Source organism: Perca fluviatilis, chromosome 8 (assembly GCF_010015445.1).
Source record: "Perca fluviatilis chromosome 8, GENO_Pfluv_1.0, whole genome shotgun sequence".
Classification (NCBI taxonomy): domain Eukaryota; kingdom Metazoa; phylum Chordata; class Actinopteri; order Perciformes; family Percidae; genus Perca; species Perca fluviatilis.
In genome coordinates this window covers 9,695,199-9,717,268 of record NC_053119.1, presented here as the reverse complement: position 1 = coordinate 9,717,268, position 22,070 = coordinate 9,695,199, and the positions used below count along the sequence as shown (strand labels likewise).

At 38.4% G+C, this 22,070-nt stretch overlaps 1 protein-coding gene across 4 annotated transcripts in view; it reads right to left on the bottom strand.

Annotated features, from left to right (window-relative positions):
* The window catches only part of zgc:113516 (uncharacterized protein LOC541449 homolog), a 30,888-nt gene extending 9,702 nt beyond the window's left edge, over nt 1-21,186 (bottom strand). For all 4 annotated transcript variants that reach the window (XR_005640133.1, XR_005640134.1, XM_039809871.1 and 1 more), the window contains exons 1-6: nt 20,744-21,186; nt 12,930-13,192; nt 11,459-11,602; nt 2,331-2,479; nt 1,743-1,826; nt 68-228 (exon numbers count right to left, since the gene is read on the bottom strand). Coding sequence is in view for 2 of the 4 variants with exons in the window: in XM_039809871.1 (XP_039665805.1) it covers nt 68-228; nt 1,743-1,826; nt 2,331-2,479; nt 11,459-11,602; nt 12,930-13,192; nt 20,744-20,884 (942 nt within the window). In the remaining 2 variants the exon portion in view is untranslated. The remainder of the gene's footprint in view (nt 1-67; nt 229-1,742; nt 1,827-2,330; nt 2,480-11,458; nt 11,603-12,929; nt 13,193-20,743) is intronic.
* Nucleotides 21,187-22,070: the final 884 nt, after the last annotated feature.

The following is a 22,070-nucleotide window of genomic DNA, read 5'->3' as shown; positions in this document are numbered from 1 at the left end:
AGTGTCGAGGCACTACATAATGACATATTTCAACATTTCAACACAGTCGATGGGAGCAGACACTTACCAGTGAGAATTTGCAGACTTGAATGTAGAGCTGCGTAACTTCTGCCTCTGTCACAGTGACCTCATGTCCTGTGCTGCGCTTGTAACTCTCCAGATAGGCCGTCAGCCAGTCCCTCTGCAGCTCCAGGCTCGGGTACAGGCTGTAGTTCACGTCTTTCACACCTCGAACACAAAACACACACACACACACACACACACACACACACACACACACACACACACACACACACACACACACACACACACACACACATATACATACACATATCACTTATTTGTTCAACCTTAATTTCTCCCCATCTGTGTACTTAAAGAAATATATATATATATATATATATATATATATACAGTATATATATTGCATCCACACATGTGTATATATAAGGAATAAGGACTCCAACTAATGATTATTTTCTATATAAATCACTGACAAAAATTTCTGCAATAATCTGTTGGTTTCAAAATGTCAGAAAAATACCCTTCCCAAGTTTGATGTTACACGCACATATTGTCTCTGGTCTAATGTAACTTCCAGTAAGTTATATCACTAATGTGTGTAAATTTGAGGAACTTGCATTTATTTCCATTTTATGCCACTTTATACCTAAAATAGAAAATATTGTACCACACTACCGGTACATTTATCTGACAGCTATAGTTACTTTATAATCCTGAGTTTAAATACAGTAGGAAACATAATAAGAATAAGATGTATTGTTATACAACTAACAGTATACAAAATAGTTGAAATGAGCTCCATGTCGAACTGCAACAGTTTAATAATCTATTAATAAAGTAGTATAACACCAGTGCCAGTGCTCTGCATTACAGTTTCTTTTATATTGGATTTATACTTTAAATAGATTTAGCAGATAATATTTACTTTAACTAAGTACACATTTTAATGCAATTAAATTAATTTAAATGCAACAGTATTTTTATAGAGAAGTATTGCTACTTTTAGTGTACTTTACTTACAGTAAGGCCCTGAATACCTCCTCCACCACTGCATACATATGAAATTGTAGTGAGATCTGTATGTTGCAAATGAAGGAAAGTGGATCCAGTTTTGATAATTGACTGCATTTTAACACTCTCTTTAAATGAAAAAGGGATTTATAGCCTATGTTGTCATTAAAGACTCCCACATACAAACAATTGTGTGCATTTTTGTGACATTTGGCACATTCCAGCTACAATTTGGCATAATGATAATTTAGGGTTTGGACCACATTTGCAAAACACATCCATATTTCAGACATTTTTTCACTTACGATCATTTGAAGTTGGCACATATTGACACGAAAGCTGACACGTTATGCTTCTTCAAAACTATCTAAAAGTGATAAATTGATGATTGTTCCACAAACGTTCAAATGAACCCTGTCAAGCCTTGCTGTGCTAGTACATCAAAGCTACTTTTATCACCACGCAGAATAGACACTGAAATCAGTCATTTGCCTTGGCAGCATCAGAAGGACAGTTTCATGGTACATAATGGCAAAAAGATAAAGATTGTCAAAGAGACAGCACAAACTGGACAATGATTCTGCATACCACTTTATATACAACTTCTACTTCAATCAATATTCCACATTAGGCTTTCTTATATGTTCCGGGCCATGAAACCGATTTGGAACCAAATTGAACTTCTTTTCATCACATGACAGACCTACCAGCAAATTCATTGAAGTGATTGCCAATATCGAAGGCCTGGTAGTTGTAATTGGCGTACTCGTAGTCGATGAATTTCACCATTTCTGATGGAGGAGGAGAGGGAAAGAAAAGAAGCAGCGGTTACCAGGACAACATGATGAACATATCTAAGGTATATAACTGGCAACATTCCCTCCTTTTATTCAAAGTACAGGACCTTGTGGGAGTCAAAGGAATAAGAAGAAGTCTATTTTGACTAACATCCTTGTTAAATATGTAAAAGGGGCAAAGGTTTTATTCTGTATGTAAAATATAAATAAATGATAAAAGAAAGAAGATTGAAGACTCTGTGAGCTGCATTATTTCAAACTGATAAAAAGAAACACATTCATCTATTTTAACATTTAGCTTCAGTAACATCTTTCATCAGAGAGCTACAATTGAAACGTTTAGCACAAGTCAGTCATCACTTCAACAGTATTCAGATGCTTTCATTGCTTCTGATTTATGAAAATCTGCTACATGTCCACATACATATAATTCAAGTTTATTCTGTATTATATGCTACATGTTTTCCATTGTCAGTGATGTGCACGACTGTTCCTCACCCTCTTTGTGGTTGTAGATGATGTTTTTTGTGAGAAGGTCGTTGTGGCAGAGGACAGTCGGCGAGTCAATCTGCGAGAGGTGTCTCTTCAGTGACTCCATTTCCACTGACAAAGTCTCAAAGCTGGGCACCTCTCGTAGAGCCACGGCACTGTAAGAGGTAAAACCACTCAAATATAAAACCAATTCCCAATGGAGAAGGCAAAATTGTCTGTGAGGAATGTTTCATGAAAGAGGGGTGTCGTTAATTCATTATTACCAATTAAACTAGTGGGTGATGTTTTATATATATATATATATATATATATATATATATATATATATATATATATATATATATATATATATATAAATATATATATATAAAGCTGCGAAGATATATATATATATCTTCAGCTTTAAAGGACACATATCCTGCTCATTTTCAGGTTTCATACTTGTATTTGGGGTTTCTAGTAGAACATGTTTACATGCTTTAATGTTCAAAACATACATTGTTTTTCTAATGCTGTCTGTCTGAACATACCTCTGTTCACCCTCTGTCTGAAAATATGGCGCCCCTTTGCAAAGGGTTAAGGCTAGAAGGGATACAGCTACAACAACGACAGTTAAGTCTAGGCACCAAAACAAATAGTTAAAGTGATGGTTCGGAGTAATTCACCCTAGGGTCCTTTGCACCATGACCTCGAGCCAAACACCCCCCCAGAAGCTTTTTTCACCTGGGTCTAACATTGGGAGAGTTAGCGTAGAGTAGCGTTATCAGCTGAATAGCTTAGCACAGGGGCTAATGGACCCACGTTTGTATCTAAGTTACCCCACTAATAATGCCCGAAATGATACCAAACGTCTACAAGTAGTACAAATAGGTTATGCTCTCATTAAACGATGGATTGGAAAGTTTGTAAGTACACCAGAAGTTTATGTAAATAACACTTGCCTGCTGGCTTCTGCTCTCTGCTGTTGTTGTTGCTGCTGTAAGACCAGTGCTTAGGGCCATCTACAAATTACAACACCGAAAAGAGATGCAACAAAAATATTTTTTAATTTAACTTTTTTTTTAAAGTAAGTGCTGTAGTATAACTAGCAGGAGACAGGTAATAATTGAGGTAAGTTTGGAGACATTACCTTTATTTAATCATTGAATTAATAAATATTTTTGTTGTATCTCTTTTCGGTGTAGTAATTTATAGAAGGCCCTAAGCACTCGTCTAACTGCAGGTAGCAGCAGCAGCAACAGAGAGCTGAAGAGAGCAGGCAAGTGTTCATAAACTTCTGGTGTACTTACAAACATTCCAATCCATCGTTTTATGAGGGCATAACCTATTTGTACTACTTATAGACGTTTGGTATCATTTTGGGCATTATTGAGTAAGGTAACACAAGATACAAATGTGGTCCATTAGCCCCTAGCGCTGCTATTCAGCTGATCTAATCTACCACTCAAAAAAAAAAAATTGGGGGGTGTTTTGCTCGAGGATGGTGATCAAAGGATAGTAGAAATTACGAATTTACCATCACTTTAAGTTTAGAGAAAAAGATTGTGGTCGGGAAACACTCCCAGGCAGTATATGCTAATGAGCCTGCGTGCAACATAGGAAGGGGAGCCAACTCTGAATGGCTTGTTGAATCCCATGTTTTCTGACTGGGTTGTCTTATTTCACAGTTTGTGGGTTGGTAGGCCCTACAAATAACCAAATTAGTTTGTTATGATATGTCCCCTTTAAGATGAATCACTGAAGCCGACAAATACTCTACCAGTGAGTTACATGTAGGAATAAGACAGGTGTTATTATTTAGCAAATATTAAATACAGTCAGTCAAAATTCTTCACCTCTAAAATAATGCAGCTTGTTAAGTTTTGCTGGTACAACTTCACAAAAATCCATTAAAGGGTTAAATAAAAAGGCTTGAGGTTTGAGGTTTCCACATTTAATTTATGAATACGTTTATGTTTTGTGAACACCCTCTGCTTACTTACATATCTAGCTTGTTTGTAACCCCAGCCCTGATGGCTTATTGTACTGTAAAGTGTGAGTTTTCACACATCGTATATGGACAGTGTTGGAAGTTTTCAGATCTTCTACTTAGTAAAAGTATAGAGGTACAATCAGCAGCATTGTCAACTTTCTGAGTTAACTTAATGTCTTAATGTAAGTTGTCAAACTTAGTTTTTTTTATTACAAGTTTTCTGAAATGTTATGTTTAATATGCCAATGAGGCATTATCTAACGTTAACTTTTGGTGCATTTAGGAAAAATCTACTTTTGGATTTTTTTCCTTCCACTAGTCTGAAAGAAGACATGTTATGGAAGCCAAATAGCCTAAAAAATCTCAAAATTGAAAAGTGCATGAAAAACAATGTTTTTGCATGTAGTGTCTCGCCTTTCAGCAAAGTAACCAGTCTCACATTGCCAGACCTATCCGTCCTCTGTAACTCTATCTGAGATTTCTTCAACATTTTTTGCTGTTAAAGGGTTTTTTGGGGGCGAGTTTTTCCAGGGGGTGTCATAAACTGTACAGATTGTAAAGCTCCTTGATGTTAATTTGTGATTTGTGATATGGTCTGTGTAAATAAAATTGACTTCACTAGCTTTCAAGTATCTCAAAATTGCACTTAAGTAGAGTACTTGAGTAAATATGCATTCCACCACTGAGCATAGATAGTCTTTAGAAGTATGGGGTATTGGAGGTGCTCTTCTTAATTAACAGCAAGCTAGTTAAAGGCCAGACAAAGAAGAAAAGACAAGTAAAAGTAACTAGGAAGACATTTTAAACACAGTATGCCTCATGGTAAAGTAGTACTAATCCTACTTCTTCAAATGTCATTGTAAAGGCTCAATCTTCATGCTGTTTCAGAGGGTTTCCAACCATGGTAAAACAGACTTCTTGCAATTCTTCTTAAATGTTAGTTTGAGTCGTGAAATATTAGCCTGCAGAAATCCCCGTAGCTTGATGAAGTTTTTTGAACATTTGACAAGGATAGTTTTTTAAAAGGAAAGTGTGTGTATAGAGCAGCTAAGGAAAAAAGAAAATCTAAACTAAACTTGTATGAAGGGAAAACAAGACTTTTATGGCGCAGTTGTCTCAGGGAATATGAAAGTTTGCTGAATGAGAGTGCAGGTGTGCAAAACCAACTCTGTTGCAAAGCCCGCACTTTTCTTCTTGGAGCAACATGTTTGTAAACTGAAGCAGTTCAACGTGCCTCCGTGAGAGGATACATGCCTTGTTTTCACTCTGTTGATTACCCGATCTTTCAAAGAAAGCACTAGTGTCCTTGGACGTCAGTGCAAAATGCACCTGGAAGAAATGCTGCGCAAGCATTATTAATTAATTTCCGTGTTTCCTTTTCACTTGTCAGGCCACGATAAGAGGGTAATTTAAACAGTGTAATTTAAACACTACCTATTTATTCGAGGGGGAACAAACATATGCTCCGGTAATATACACACTTGTAGAAATAATTTAGTGAGGCCTGTTAGGAACGCACAATAAAAGCAGAGGAGCAGAGCCTTGTTTATCGCTCTGCTGCCTTATACAAGTCCTCCTACACATCCTCAACAACACAAGTCCTTTTTGTATATTATCCTTCATTCACTCAGTGAATCCACTCCTTCCTGCTGTAGATAGACGGATCAAGAAACGATTGATTGAACAAAAACACGTTAAGATCTAAACTACCTGCAAGCAAGTGTGCAAAAAGTATGCAAATATATATTCTTTTAGCTGTTTCCTGCTTGAGTTGGGATCTTTTTTTATTTCTTATTTGACTTATTGTCAACTGAAATAGTGCAAAAACTGTAAATCTTAACTCCAAGTAGCATCTCAGAAAATCTAGGCCTAAATTATAGCTGCCAGTGTGTTTGATTCACATTCCACTTGCCTATAAGATCTTTCTGTTTTTTTTTTTAAATCGACCCCCCCCACGACATGTATAATTCATCAATCTCCTCTCTAATATGAATAAAAACACACAGTTCAATGGTGAATCACTCTGATTCCTTTTCAACCCATCCATCGCTTTAACTTAACAAACTGACTTTACCATAGAAAATCCACGTTTACTCGAAGTCAAAGGCTAAATGAAAGACTTCCTTTGACTTTAAATGAAAACCTGTCGTCTTGCCATCAGATCTTTTCCTCTCTCTTTTCTGTCCTTTTCAAGAGAAACTGTACGTCAAGTACATTCGCCTCCTGCTCCTTGTCAAGTCTCTGCAAGGTAATTAGTGGAATTTCCTCCTCTGGCGCTTCATTATCAATGTGCCTTATTTACATATGATTTCAAACACCAGCCGAGCACTGATTTTCTTCTCTTTTTTTCCCTTTTTGCAGTTTTATGTGATTCGTGGGAGTGCAAATGGGAGACGTAGCAGGGGGCCATTGGGAGAAGAAGAGGTTTCACTCTTGCTTTCCATTGCATTTCTCTCTTTTCTTTCCCATCTCTGACTTCTACTGTGTGCACTCTCTCTCTCTCTCTCTCTCTCTCTCTCTCTCTCCGAACCTTGCAGCTGCTGCAGCCTCTTTCGCTCACTCTCTCTCTCTCCTTCGCTTGCTGGCTCTCTCTTCTTCTCTGTATCAGTCTCTCTCTCTTTCTTTGCACAGCGGGTGGCTTGAGAGCTGAAGACCTCCTCTGCAGGTGCAGCCTCTTCCTGCTCTCTCTCTCTCTCTCTCTCTCTCTGCCTTTCTTTTACCATTTCCTCTGAAGATCACATTCATACCAGCCCTCATACGTTCTCAAGTACAAGTTTCTCTGATGCCTGTTTAAAACCACTTTTGTGTTGTCTCTGTCTCTGTTTCTGTGTGTGTGAGAGTGTGTGTGTTTCTGTGTGTGTTTGAGACAGGCCAGTGAATATGCAAACAGACACACACCACAGACATGACTTTTAAATCAACCTCTTAAATCTCATCTGTTGAATCTCAAATCTCATATATTCTTTTATCATCCTTTTCCAACACTCTTTTATATGTCCTAATTATTGACCTTTCCCTGACCATTGTGAGTTTGTCTGTATGTCTGTGTTTGAGCAGCAGTGGACTGTGTCAAGCCCCTCCATCACACAAATGTCTCACAATATAGCACCATCTATTGGGCCTCTAAATGTGGTGCAGCCTGCTTCTGTAGATGGATATTACAGTGAGTAATATCCTAATTTAATCCATACACTCATCACTTTTGTAAGAAAACATGATACTCCTAACCCTGTAAACTGAAACAGAAACAGGGCAAAATGAGTTAAATATTGGTCAATAAAATAAAACTAAAAAAATAAAGAATGGAGAAATAGTCCACTACTCCTCTGTACTCCATTTCACTCTATGTGCCTTATGAGGTGTATCCTTTTATGCACTATGTATTTTTAAGCATTATGTACTCATTATAATCTTACATGGATATTGTCTATCTCGTAACAACTTGGCTCAGTTCAACAACCAGGCCAAAGCAGAACATAATAACAAATCTGTAGATTTTCCTATGGGCTTTGTAAAATAAGTGCTCTAAAATGAATGGCTTTATAATGAAATAGTAGAGGAACTAGAAAATATGGACTTAGAGTGAGAATAGTTGTCTGTGTCTTGTCTTACTGATGACAAAGAACATTGGTCACACTGGCTTCTCTTTGTGGGTCTTTCTGAATCCAGGAAGATAAAAAGTGCTTTTCATAAAAGCCTTCTCCACATTCCCTTTCTTTAATGGGTGAGTCACAACGCCTTGTGCTAAAATTCAAAGAAGAAACTTCAGTTGTTGCCTTCCAGCTTCAGTTTGCATGGACTTCCGACCCCTCTGCTGCTTACATAAACAAGGTTGAACGCTTGACCGATAAGGGAGAGCTCTGCAGGAAGCTCGTGGCCAAGCGTCTGTTTCTTTGTAGTGTCTGGAAGGCCCCTCTCACCCCGTGACCCCTGTCAGAGATAACGCAATGTCACTGCCACCGTGGCCACTCCCCCACCTCGTCCCTCTGACCAATGACAGCTCACAGCGGCGGACTCTATCCACATTGTGAGAGAAGCGAATGTGCAACTCTGAGCACTGACTGCTCAGTTACTTGAAACACATTGTATGGGTGAAGAGAAGCACTGCGGGCAGGTTTGAGAAATACATTTGGCATGTGAAAAAAAACGATAAGGCAGCAGTGGAAGTGCTGCTGCCTAAAAGATAAAGATGTGGAAAATGTTGCTGGTTTCTATCAAAGGGATGGCTGCACAAATTACCACTGAGGTACAGCCTCCCAGCGCCAGCTTAATATTTGTTTTAACCTGATGTGATTTCCACTACAGCAGATAATTGACAGCTTTTTTCTCTCACTCATGTATTAATACGATACGTTACGATACAACTTTATTGTCAGCCAGGGCTGAAATTCTTTTTGCATCCCTGGGTAGCTCGTATACTGTAAAAAAAGAGGACATAGACATACATACAGACATACATAAGATGAATAACACCAAAAGACATATATGAAACATTACCACAAATGACATAAACACCCAAGTAAGGAAACAAAGCATACATGTATAACAACAGAAAAGGTCTTGGAGACTTGTATCACTGAATAAATATTGCACTGGAATTAATGTAGCTGGTTTAACAATAGGATAGATTGATATATGAAAGAGTTTTGAAGTCTGATGCGATTGAAAGAATGAACTCTAAAGTGTCTGTTTGAAGGCAGAAGCTGATATTCTCTGTGCAAAACATGTGAAGAGTCATTTGAAATATTTCTGGCCAGTCTGAGCATACTATTATTGTGAGCTTCCTAAAAGGAGTGTGCTACAGGTAGTCCTATAATCAAATAGCTTTGTTTTATTTTTAACTGATAGGTTACCCAGCCAAGTAGTGCTACAATAGAGCATGACACTCTGAATTACTGATGTGAAAAACAAAGAAATTATTTGGCTAGCTCCAAAAGATCTCAATCTACGGAGAAAGTAAACACGCTGTTGTATGTTTTTTGCAGATAAATTCTTTATGAGAGGTCCATGAGAGATTTTTGTCTATCATGACACCCAGATATTTGTAGACTGGGAATTGACTGATTACTGAATTGTGAATCTTCACTGGGGGCAGTTGACAATTCGGGGTTTTTCCAAAGATGATTTCCTCTGTCTTCGCAGTGTTAATAATGAGAGCGTTTTTATCACACCACCCAACTAACCAATCCACATTGCCCTGGTACAGTGTAGGGTCGTCAAATTTGGTAGACAAGGTCAATAGAGTGGAGTCATCTGAGTATTTTAACAGAAACTGGTTTGGCAAACTAGTGGTGCAGTCGGTGGTATATAAAGTGAACAACACAGGGGAGTAAACACAGCCCTGGGGTACTCCAACATTAGTTGTCTTTGGAGAAGATGATAAAAGATGATTTTTGATAAAAGTAAATCTGGTTGAATTGTATTAAACGCACATGAAAAATCAAGAAACAGAGCCCTGTGGCCGGGTTGGCTCGGTTGGTGGAGCGGGCGCACATGTGTGGAGGAGGTTTGCTCCTTGACGCAGTGGTCGCGGGTTCGACCTGCTTCCCTTTGCTGCATGTCGTTCCCCCTCTCTCTCCCCTTTCATGTCTCCATCTGTCCTGTCAAAATAAAGGCCTAAAATGCCCTAAAATGCCCCAAAAAATCTTCAAAAAAGAAAAGAAACAGAGCCCTGACGTATGTTTTTGGTTTGTCAAGATGTTTGGAGATGAGGTAAACCCTTCCTAGACTGGATAGGACAATTGACCATTCACTAAGACCCGCCCCCCTTAATTGCTGTTGTAACGCCTGCTTCGCAGTCATTTCTGAACGAATGAGTTTATGTCAGACAGAGGCAGACAAAGGCCATAAAAAATAGAATGACAGTAAACTTTTTGCCATGGTCATTTGACTGTTTCAAAAGAAAATGACCATAGAAATAGAATGAGTTAGCCTGCTACACCAGTCATAGTTCTTTGCAATGGCAACGGTACACATAAAAATGGCCGCCACTCTGACCATCCTGCTGTGTTGATTTGATCAGGAATGTCCGTTCTACTCTCGTTCTATACCTAAGACAAAAGCACACTTCTAGTTGGCAACCACTGATAATGATTTTGTTGGCAGAAATGACAGCTGTCACAGGCAGATCTTATCAGCCTACTAATTAAGCTAAAGTCACCAGCTGACTTTTTAATGTTTTCAGGTGGCTCGTTTTTTAATCTTCTAAACGGATCCTAAATATGCCCTTGATGGCTACTGTACATACATGATATTCTGAGTCTAAAGATGCATTTTCCAGGCAGAAAGTCAGCATCCCGGCTCCCACACAGTGGGAAAATACTACACAGTGGATGGGCCAGTCAACAATTGAGCTTTTTTTTAACATAACAAATCATCAGCTAATGTTGTGCTCCTTGGCCTTTAAAGTAATGCTTGAATAGGTTAGTACTGTTGGTATTAAGCTTGATGGCCAAGTGTACTGTTGTTAGTTTATGTGAGAGCAGACAGACACCGTAAAATCCAGTCCTTACACTTTTGCTCTAATATTTTTTGTTTCAGAAAGGCCACAAATCCAAAGCTTGAAGTTCATTTCTGACCAAGCCAAAGCACCCACAGAATGCTTTTTTGGTTGACTCCAGTGCCTCTCTGTTGTGATTGTAGGGCAAAGTAAACCCCTAAACCTAAACATGCATGTGGTAGATGTAATACACTTCAGAGAGACTGCCACTGTCCACCAAAATCTTGTTAAGAAATCAAAGGTGCTAAATCGGTCATACAGTTGCAGAGTCATGCTCCATTTCATATCTGGAACATAAAATAGAGTAAAGTAGTTATAGCAAAGGTTGAAAGAGGTTGGGGTCATCAACTCAACATTCCCATGAGCCCAACAAGTCACTGACAACTAGTCTCGCATTGCCAGACCTTCAGAACGAGAGCAATCCTGGAAGTGGAACGTCATGGATATAGACTACTGACAACAAATCAAATCATTTTATAGCGAAACACTGAGTTTGCAAATGTAGCTTGGCTTTGCAAAGCTGCTCTTGAGCAATGTAGTCATCACTCGCTCTGGTGCTGCTGCTCATGGCCAACTGTGAGAGTCTGTGGTTGCATGAAGGAAATGTGTCGAGATGACTATGATATCTCAAATACATTGAGATGATTTTGTCAAGAGTTGTACCTTTTTGTGCAGCGCTGCTTAGCTGGGCTACTGCTCTGCACCAGCGTGAGAAAGTTGGACATTTTTGTCCAGAGAAGAGGTTCAACAGGCAGAGCACATTTTGGCTGGATAGAGTGGATTCTTCCCATCTCTGCCGCGATCAATCTGCAGAGGGAAAACATTTTCTCAGATGAGCCTGGCTGACGCTGTTATTGCACAAACAACCATTATCAGAGTAGAAACACAACTCCCTTTCCATTTAGCGCTCTTATCTTGTTCTTCTTTTTCCAAAAAATGGGCCTTGTTGCATTCGTGACCTTTTGACTACTTGAGTGCTCGTTCTCGAGGTATCTTAGCGGTGACATAAAGTTTTCTGGGTATTCCCCAGAGAGGTTATCAGGCAGAGCAAGGTTGATTGATGTGTATCGTGGCCCTGGCTGTTTAGCCTTGGCTGGCTGTGTTGTGTCCTACTGTCCTGTGGTGAGAATAATGTTGCTGGCCTGTAACCATGTGGATGATGAATGAGACCGGGGGCATTACTAAACAACATTGCTCAACATATATACACATGACCCCTTACAATCACTAACTGTTTCCTTAGAAAACAAGCTGTCGAGGTTTTACATTACTCTCAGTAAACCTGTTAAGTTCATACAGCTTGACCACTGAACCTGGAAATAATAGCCACTGGCATTTTTTCTTTTTTTTATCTCCTTTTTGTATTTTTCTACAATATTGATGGCATTTTATGGCCAGCCTTCACATTAAATGCAAATGTGTGTGGATTTCGTAACTGCCATATTATGTTTTTGACTTTTAAAATTGAAATTTCAAATAAGTAGCCTTGTTAAAAATATATATTTCTACGTAGTTATGCTACATCATTACAGTCGCAGGTCATTAGGAGTTTGATGTGATAATAACTCAACAAATAACAAACCTTTGTTTCTTAAAGAAGAAATCAATAGACAGTCGAATGAAGGACATTTTAACAGCCAAACGTTTCAAAATAATTACATATTTTATACAGTATAAAGTGTTCGTGAATGTTCAAATGTGTCCTGGGTTTGAGAGAAAAAAATATATATTTAATTTATTGCATGCTTTTCAAAATAGCTTTTTCACAGATTGCTTTTGTTTTGAAAACTGAATTGTCAGAATTATTAATATAGGCAAACATGGTGGTAAGGCTGATTCTTATACAATTTTTTGAAAAATCTTGAACGTGAGCATGACCTGTTTCAGATTCATCTCTTCAACAATGAATTCCGAAGAAATGCTAAAGTTCTCATCCCCTTTTTTCCCTTTCATGACCAAATAGCTAAACTGGATGATAATGATCATATTGTCGTTTCCAGCTGTGAATGTGGGAACTGTGGAAATGTGAACAAGGACATTCCCCCAAAAAGCTGATAACTACTCTTAGCACACCGTCTCTGTTCAAATCAACAAAAGAAATCAGTGAAAATGTGAAAGCTGTTCTGGCAGAGACCTGTAGATGGATGGTTGTCGGAGCAGCGCATCATCCAGCACCGTTCCTCTAACAAACTCGTAGCATATGCCATTCTGGAAGCTGCAGTAGATCTGTGGACCACACCCGTGGGCGTGGAAGACCTGGAACATCTCCACCTCCAGGTCCCTGTTCACGTAGAGCTCCGTCATTTTTCCGTACAGTCGCACCAGAACACAGCCGGGCTCCTGGAGAGAGGCCACGTAGCATCCAATTAGCTGGTTGGTGATGCCTTCTGTGAATTTCTGAAAGGACAGGAAATCAACTCAGAAAAATTAAAAATCAGCTTATCAACACTAAAAACATATTTCAACAGTCGACAAAGAGTCTGTAACACTAAAATCAACACTGTCTTTTAAATAGGAGCTTGTGTGTAACTTAACAGATAACATTTATAACACAACGACCACTTTTTTTTGTGATAGCATTCATGATATTACTGACATGTGGACAATGTAATTACACATGCAATAGCCTGTTGTATTTTTATAGTCTATATCGACGACTTTTTCATTTCAGGTGCCTCTGCTGCTAATTTGCAGAGGCACTGTTGCTCCATAAACCAGAGCATGTTTCTCTCCCATGCTGAAATGCTGTGTGGACTAGCCACACCCTCCTCCACAGCGCTGTGGATGAAGGTCTGACTAGAGTTTGTATAACAGGCAGTCACATAATTATTCTGTAACTATTATGTAAGTGAATAATGTGCAAAGTGTAATGGGTCACTGTACTAAACCTCAGTCTGAGTTACTGTTTGTCCATGTCAATGTTGGACAAATCACTCTGAACATGGTTGCACTCAGAGCTTTAGAAGGTAAATAAAAGCAATGTTTGGTCTCGGGATTTCGACTTTTGGTACCATATCAATTTACAGACTGCTAATTTACCACCATTATGGCTCATTTACCTAACATTTTATACCGATTTTCCATTAAAGACATAGTTTGGATAAAAAGAATAAACTATAGAAACAAATAGATAATTTACCAGCTATTGTTAATTTGTGTACTGGGAAATAAACTTAATACACAATAATTGTGTATTTTGAATCACAACACATTTGTTCCTGAATTTCTTAAATATCTAAAGACCCTCACAGATGGTAACATGGCACCACAGTACAAGGATCGAAGGATCAGCAGTGGTGGAAGAAGTTTTAAGATCTTAAAAATAGTGAAAATAGCAAATCCACAGTATAAAGATACTATACTATAATATATATATATATATATATATATATATATATATATATATATATATATATATATATATATATATATATATATATATACTCATTTATGCATATTTAAATATTGTCAAAGTGGCACTAAATATGAACCTTTTGTTGTTTAGTCTTTCTTTTTCATATTTTCAAATCCACTGATCATATGTTTACATGGAAAATCCTGAAAAGCAACTGGTAACTATGGCTGTGACAATTTCACTCTGAAATGAAATGGAGTAAAAGTATAAAGTAGCATAACATTAAAATAAATAAAGTATATACTTGGTTACATTCCACCACTGAGAATTAGTTATGCCATTAAAGGAGAATTGTGTTTAAAATTGTTTTTTAGTTATTTGATTAATAGCATATTTGTAAGAGAATTCACACCATTGAAATACAATAATAACAAAGATGGGTCCTTAATTATTAACTAATGCTGTGGTCCTGTCTTGTAGAGTGATTATGTGTAAAAAATAAATGTAAAATTGATCTGGCATGGAGAAAAACAGATACGGGTAGGCCATGTGCATGCGTAAGTAGGTAAATGACAGATGTAGATGTACAGCTGTGGAGAGCTGCAGTCTGAACTTCCAGCACTACTGCTCTGTATGTGTACACAACTATACCACAGTGACCACTGTTTGCTTGCAAAGGCCCCATCGGAAATTTGTTGTCATTCAGTGGTTTCTCAAAGTCTCTCATTCTCTGCTACAGTCTCCACAACAGAGCCTCAGATGGGCCCTGCACACAACAGCTTTTCATCTAGATGGAAAGTGAACAAACATGCCCACCTTGATATCTGATCAAGTATTTATAAAGTGGATGGAAGGCCACTTGGATACTTTCCACACGACTTTGCCATTGTTACCAGACTCGCTTTGTTTTGGATTTTTACATATTATCTTCACATGAAAGTTGGTCCAATTTTCTAATTTAATGCGTTTTATTTATTATTGTCATTTGAAAAAAAAACACTCACTATTTACAGCACTTCTTAAAGTCATTTCTGTACACAGAGAAATGCAGAGTACAGCAGGTGTCTCTAAACAAGCCATGCAAATACTCAGGCTTGACTCTAAATACAGTATCTCACAAAAGTGAGTAAATATTTCATTATATCTTTTAATGGGACAACACTGAAGAAATTACACTTTGCTACAATGTAAAGTATTAAGTGTACAGCTTGTATAACAGTGTAAATGTGCTCTCCCCTCAAAATAACTCAACACACAGCCATTAATGTCTAAACCGCTGGCAACAAAAGTGAGTACACCCCTATGTTAAATTCCCATAGAGGCAGGCAGATTTTTATTTTTAAAGGCCAGTTATTTCATGGATCCAGGATACTTTGCATCCTGATAAAGCATTCAAATCGCCTTTGAGTTTGAGCTATTGTTTAATATGTCAAAAAAACTGATTACAAAGTGTGTCACAGGAAAGAATAAAAACAAGAGCAGTAAGAAATACACTAGGATGAAATACAAGATATGACAGAAAGAAAGAAAAACAGTGTAACAGTAGGAATGATCTCCCCTTTCCCTGTACATTCTATAGTGTATGGTCCAAAAAGAACACAATACATCATTAAAGGGACTGTCGGGATCCAGGGGCTGAAGTGAAACATCCACTCCTTTGTGTACACTACTGGACCTGCTGTAGATTGAGAGGTCACCCACCCAATGTGCTGTCACATAACAAACATAAACCCTATTTCTGCGAAAGATTGGACCTTGTGTTTGCACATGGGACCAGAATGGGATTATCCTGTTCTGAACAGATGCTCTGACAACACTACGCATCTGTTCCCAGGGTTAATAAAATAAAAACGTCTACTTTTGTTGTCCAGTTACCTTGGCTTTCCTGCTGGTTTTATACGTTTGTCTTTTTTTATAGTGCCATGTGTACAGAAGATGAGACATTTCAGTTTTGTTTTACATTTTATCACCATGTATCTTTTTAATTTATCTGTTACATAAAGTCCTTTTATTTGTTTTGTTTTTAAAGAAAACCTATTGTCAGCATGTTGTACTTCAGACATGATCACAACTTTCCATTTTAAAGCATATACATGGCTATATTCTATATTTATGTTATTCATTATGTCAACATATCCCATGAAAAGACCAAAACCATCACTGCGTTAATCTGTCTCTCAACACTGACTTCCCCAGTCTGTGGCTCTCATTTTTGGCCCGTTAGTTCCTACTAAAGACGAAAGCCTTTAAAAACACATCTCAAATATACTTTTTTTTTTTTTTTTAAGCTAAATAATGTCCTAAAACAGCTGGGCTCTGTTGTTTTTAGCATACGTTACTGAAGACAGAGGAAATAATAACTATTTTAGCTGCAGATTTACAGCAGCAGGTGTATGTGGGATCCACACAGTGTAAACTACAGTCCATGTCCATTGTAACAAAGGAACACTATGCTGTATATAATAGACTGCTTGCATGTATTGTCACTCAGTATTATCAAATATGCAAATGTACAGTTTTGTTTGTGGTTTACTATTTTTAAGAGTTTATATTTTTAAGATTTCAAAACAACACTTTAGCTCAAATTTATATGACAAAACTAAAAACCAAACCACTGATTCACACACACACACACACACACACACACACACACACACACACACACACACACACACACACACACACACACACACACACACACACACACACACACACACACACACACACACGGTGTTTTAACTTGTCTTGCCTGATTATGCTGCTAGGCAACAGGCAGCATGCTGGACAAGCCAATTTGAGCACAGCCAATCACAGAGGAGGTACATCAATCATGCCTGGTCACTTGCAGGTGTGGGTTTAAGCCCCGTTTACACAAAGGGAAGACGCAGATATTTTCCTGCGGTTTGGTCTCTCATTTACACGAAAACTCCGGCCAAAGTGGAGATTTTTGAAATCTTCGTTTGCACGTTTGCATGTAAACTGAGACAAACGGAGGTTTAGGCAGCCGAGAGAGAGAAAGAGGACGTGATTGGTTGCTGTTGTTGCTATTGTCGGGCTTCTGATTGGCTAACGTGGGCTTGAGCTTCTCGTTACACCACCACCTACAGGTTTGGCGTGCTCTTGACTGCATTGACGGCATATATACACGGGTACATATAAACGAACACTTTTCTGAAAACCGAGAGGTTGAAATGTCCGTTTATGAAAATAGCCGGCCACGTGTAAATGTAGCATTAGTTAAAGGGGAACTACTGGGTTTTTTTTTTCAACCTGGACCCTATTTTCCTATTTTGTGACTGATTGGAACAACAATCTTTGACATTGGTCCAGTATTAAGCGAGATTGCTGCAGTCAGCAGCGGCGAAACGAGCTACAATGTAAGTTAATAGGGCAATTGTCCAGCTTGTATTTACCTTCACAAATGTGCTCGTTTTGCCACTGACAGGCTCAGATTAATATTCTAAGTGTCTGACAACATTATGGAAAGGATTTCTAAGGAGGTCGACCTTTCTGTTAAAGAGTTGCATCTGCTCCCGGAAGGCCTCTGGACTGGGTGGCATCTCTGGGTGCCTATTGAAATCTTGCAGCAAAGAGCTGGCAGAGGCATGGTGTCCCATCTTCCAGAAGTCTCAAGACATTCACTCTGTTCCCTCTATCTGGAAAAACTCTACTATTATTCCCGTACCAAAAAAAAGCAAGCTGCAAAGACAATAATGACTACCGTCCTGTAGCACTTACGTCACTAGTGATGAAGTGTTTTGAGAAAATGATCATACATTTTTAGAAAACAGAGATCAATTGTCTTTTAGATCCCTTTCAGTTTGCAGATAAGAGTAACAGAAGCACAGATGACGCCATCATTGCTGCGACACATTTTATTAACCAGCATTTAAAGGATTCTACCTTATACGCACGCCTCCTATTCGTTGATTTTAGCTCAGCTTTTAATACGCTGCAACCACATCTGTAAGTTAAGAGGCTGAATGATTTTAAAGTACACCCCCTTATTGTCAAATGGTATCATTCGTTCTTAACCAATCGTAGACAGCAGGTCAGCGTTAATGGGACTCTATCTGAACCTAAAATTTTGAGCACAGGAGCCCCCCAGGGCTGTGTCAGCTCACCTGTCCTTTTCACTTTATACACAGATGAGCGAAGTTTATTTCCAAATAATCATGTCATTACATTTTCTGACGACACTGCAATTTTATCTCTGCTGAAAAAGAGCTGTGACCCGTCTGATTATTTTATGGAAATCCAAAAGTTTGGGAATTGGTGCGATGATAACCACCTTGTTCTAAACGTTTCCAAGACTGAAGAGATGGTGTTTGACCCTTGGGGAGTCGGTGACCACAGGCCAAAACCATCACTCAGGCCCACTCATACAAATATCTTGGTGTATATACGAGTCACTAACCTGGAGCACACATGTCGACAGTCAGCAGCAGTCAGCAGCAACGGTTGCATTTCTTATGTCGTTTGTGAATTTGTGGCGTCGATAAAAAAAAATGTATGTTGATATTTTATCAAGCAGTCCTGGAGAGCCTGGTCAGGTACGGTATTACAGCTTGGTTTGGCAACCTCCCTGTGCAGTTGAAAATTAAACTGTTCCGACTGATTCATACTGCATGGAAGATCATTGGTGTAAAAGAGCACTTATCCATTCTAAGTATTTATGAACAGGCTTCTTTGCGACAAGCAAAGACTTAACCGTTTCAAAAACTAAGTCATCCCACTGTCTAATAGCTAAGCTCCTAAATAGCTGCAAGTAAAATGCAGAACAGGCCTGCATGATAATGGAGATTTGTAATTGTTGTACTTGTGATCTCTCTTTTTTTATTATTATTCATTTTGAGTAATGTTTAACTAATGCATTGCAGGACACCATGTTGGGTTTTTTATTCACCATCCGGACCATAGTACGGTCTGTTGTATGGTATTGTACAGTATCTGTTGTTTGTACATACTGTCTGTATGGCTGCAACATGGGTTAAGTGCCCAAGACAAATTTCCCACGATGTGGGACAATAAAGTTAATCTTGAATCTTGAGTAAGAACGTTTTTTTAAACATAAAAACATTCACAAAATTGCGTCTGCTAAATCCACCAGACTCCATGTAAATAAACAGTAATTTTAGCATTGTAAAACACACTTCATTCAAAGTTGACAGAAACAAAATAAAACTATGAAAAGCTGTTTTAGGTCGTCTTTCCACTTTTTCAACGATCACAACTTTAGCTTTGATTGAAATAAACACATAGTTTACCGATTTACACGTGAAAATATGTTGGCTCTATACACGCTAAAAGTATTGTTTTTTTTAAATGGAGTCTGGTGGCTTTAGCACTAGCGACCTCAGTGCTGTTTCTGGTTAAACACAAATGTCTTAAATAGGTTTTAAAAAGGCATATCTCTGAAGGGATCCTTTCCATAATCTAAGCCTTTCAGTGGCAAAATAAAGCACTTTTAGTGGACCAAATTGACAATGCACATTTGCCCCAGAGGGTTACATTGCAGCCCGGTCTGTGGCTGCTGGTTATAGCGTTAATACTGGACCAATTTCAAAGATTGTTGTTCCTATCAGTCACTTACACACAAAAACATAGGAAAATAAAGTCCAGGTTGAAAAAAACGGTAGCACCCTTTGAACTGGGCAGACGCTGTTTATTAATCTTCTACATTTTGTTAACTCACACTACACGTTTAATCGGCCTTTCTGCACGGCCAGGACCTGCACCGTTTCTGCTCACACTGTGCTGATCAATTGACCGGCCATGGTGTGGAGCTCAAACTGAACATAAGCACGGAACGCACACGTCGGATTTGACAATTTTGAAAAAAGGCTCATTCAAACAAGACAACCACAACTTCATCCTTAACCATGTTGCCTAAAAGAGAGAAAGGCAGCATTTCGCCTTCTTTGTGCAATTAAAGAAGGAAGAGAGATATGGAGCCGTGGGTCCCTGCAAAATGCAATAGCCTACAATGTAAATATTATATGGTCTGTCTATTCTGCAGTGAAATTCAGTTTTATATTACAGCAATTTCAGTCAAGAATGCAGTTTGTAAAATACTACTCCAACAACATTTGAAAAAAAGTTCACCACAGCTTATAATGGATCTTTTGACTGTAGCCATGATGGAAATCATACTGTGGAAATGCTCAAATTGCAGTAACACAAAGGGTGAAACAGCATGATGATATCCCCTGTGAACACAAAAACCTCATCATAAGTCTACACTTTTACAAATTGGATGTTCTATGAAAATGAGTGTGGGGAGAAAATATTACATTTTAAGTTTGCCTTCTCCACATCTTTTTTTTGCTTCTCTTTCATCCGTGCAACTTTTTGTCTGAAGATACTAAACAGACCCAATTAAAAGGGCTATTTACAAATGTCACAGTGACATCCATGATTCAGTGACAATGTCAATGACGGGCCAATTGAGATGTCATGTGACATAATAATGTGGCATTTGACATCTTAGTTAGGGTTGCACAGTCTGTAGAGATGCAGTAAGTTAAAGTGACACTTGAATGTGAACTTACTGGAGAACAGGGTTAGATACTAAGACACAAACATTCACTTGCCTTCATCTGAATGTTCTGTGCCTTCCAAAGAGGACGGAGTCTGCTGAGGAGATCCAGGATGCCTCTACGAGGTTCATGCTCATCAATATGGAGGTCCACATGGAGAAGCTGATTCTCAGCACCAGCACACCTAATGTCCATTTTTTTTTTTTTTTTTTTTAACAAAGCAGATGTAAAGTCTGAAGAGATTTTACTTTCAAAAAGTTTGAGGTCCAGAACTTGTTCAAAAAGCTTTGGACCAAAGTCCTACTCTGTTCAAAGATCATCAAAACATCCTGCAAAACTGGAGCCACTTGGATCACAATTCTGGAAAGCCAACTGTGGGTTTAATCTTGAAACAAGAAAAAAATTGTCTGAACAATTCAAGAGCCATCAGTGGTATTTGTAGGTCACCGAAATTGTCCACTTGTGTGTCCAGTGACTCAGCAGTCCAGCTTGCTTATCAGGGGCCAATGTTCCTATGGGTGTCTTCATCCCCACTCCTTCAGAGTTTACATATTAACCACTGGTGCCAGGAGGCACAGTGAGTGTTAAACATAATTCAAAGAGAAAACTAATTGGGAGAAACCAACGTTGATTTTAAAACACAATGTCTGAAGCGTGATGATGTTAAGTTTGTGCTTCAGTAAACCTCTTTCTTGTACTTACTCGTTTAACCATGTATTGTGCTGTATTCAGTCCTTCTGAGGCACAGGTAATAGGAAAATGCCTGTATATAGAATATTACTTAATATAATGTGAAATTAAAATGTACTAAAAGATGCAAATATTTCACATAAAAATGAAGAAAAAAAACCTTTCACTGTACTTGAAATTACTATTTAAATAAAAAATAAAACATTCCTCAAGTGTCAAATGAGTTGCAACACAAGCATAAAGGCCTGGAATTAATTAACTTTTCATTATGGGATGCCTGTAATCCATTCAAACAGATGCCAGTATGTGCTGTCAGCCACAAAGACACAACACTTGTGTCCAAATTGAGCTCAGCATATTTTCTCTCCAAAAACTGAGCTCTCTTTGCAGTCAATTTCAGCACAGCTCTCTGACACTCGCTGCCCCACCACGCTGTTCTAACATTAAAATGGAGCACGCAGCAAACATCACTGCAGCAAGTCCCACAGGCTGTGTGCACAATTTAGGTTAGAGTTTACTTTATTGAATTTCATTCAAGCTAAAAAGTAAGCACACGACAAAAATCTGGCCAATAAGATGACTTTTGATTCTGTAAATAATTTTCAGATGCATTACATTTGGCTGCACGGGCAAAGACTTTGAATGGGGGAAGTCTATTGTCTGACCCGAGTCACCGTGTAATCCAGAGGAC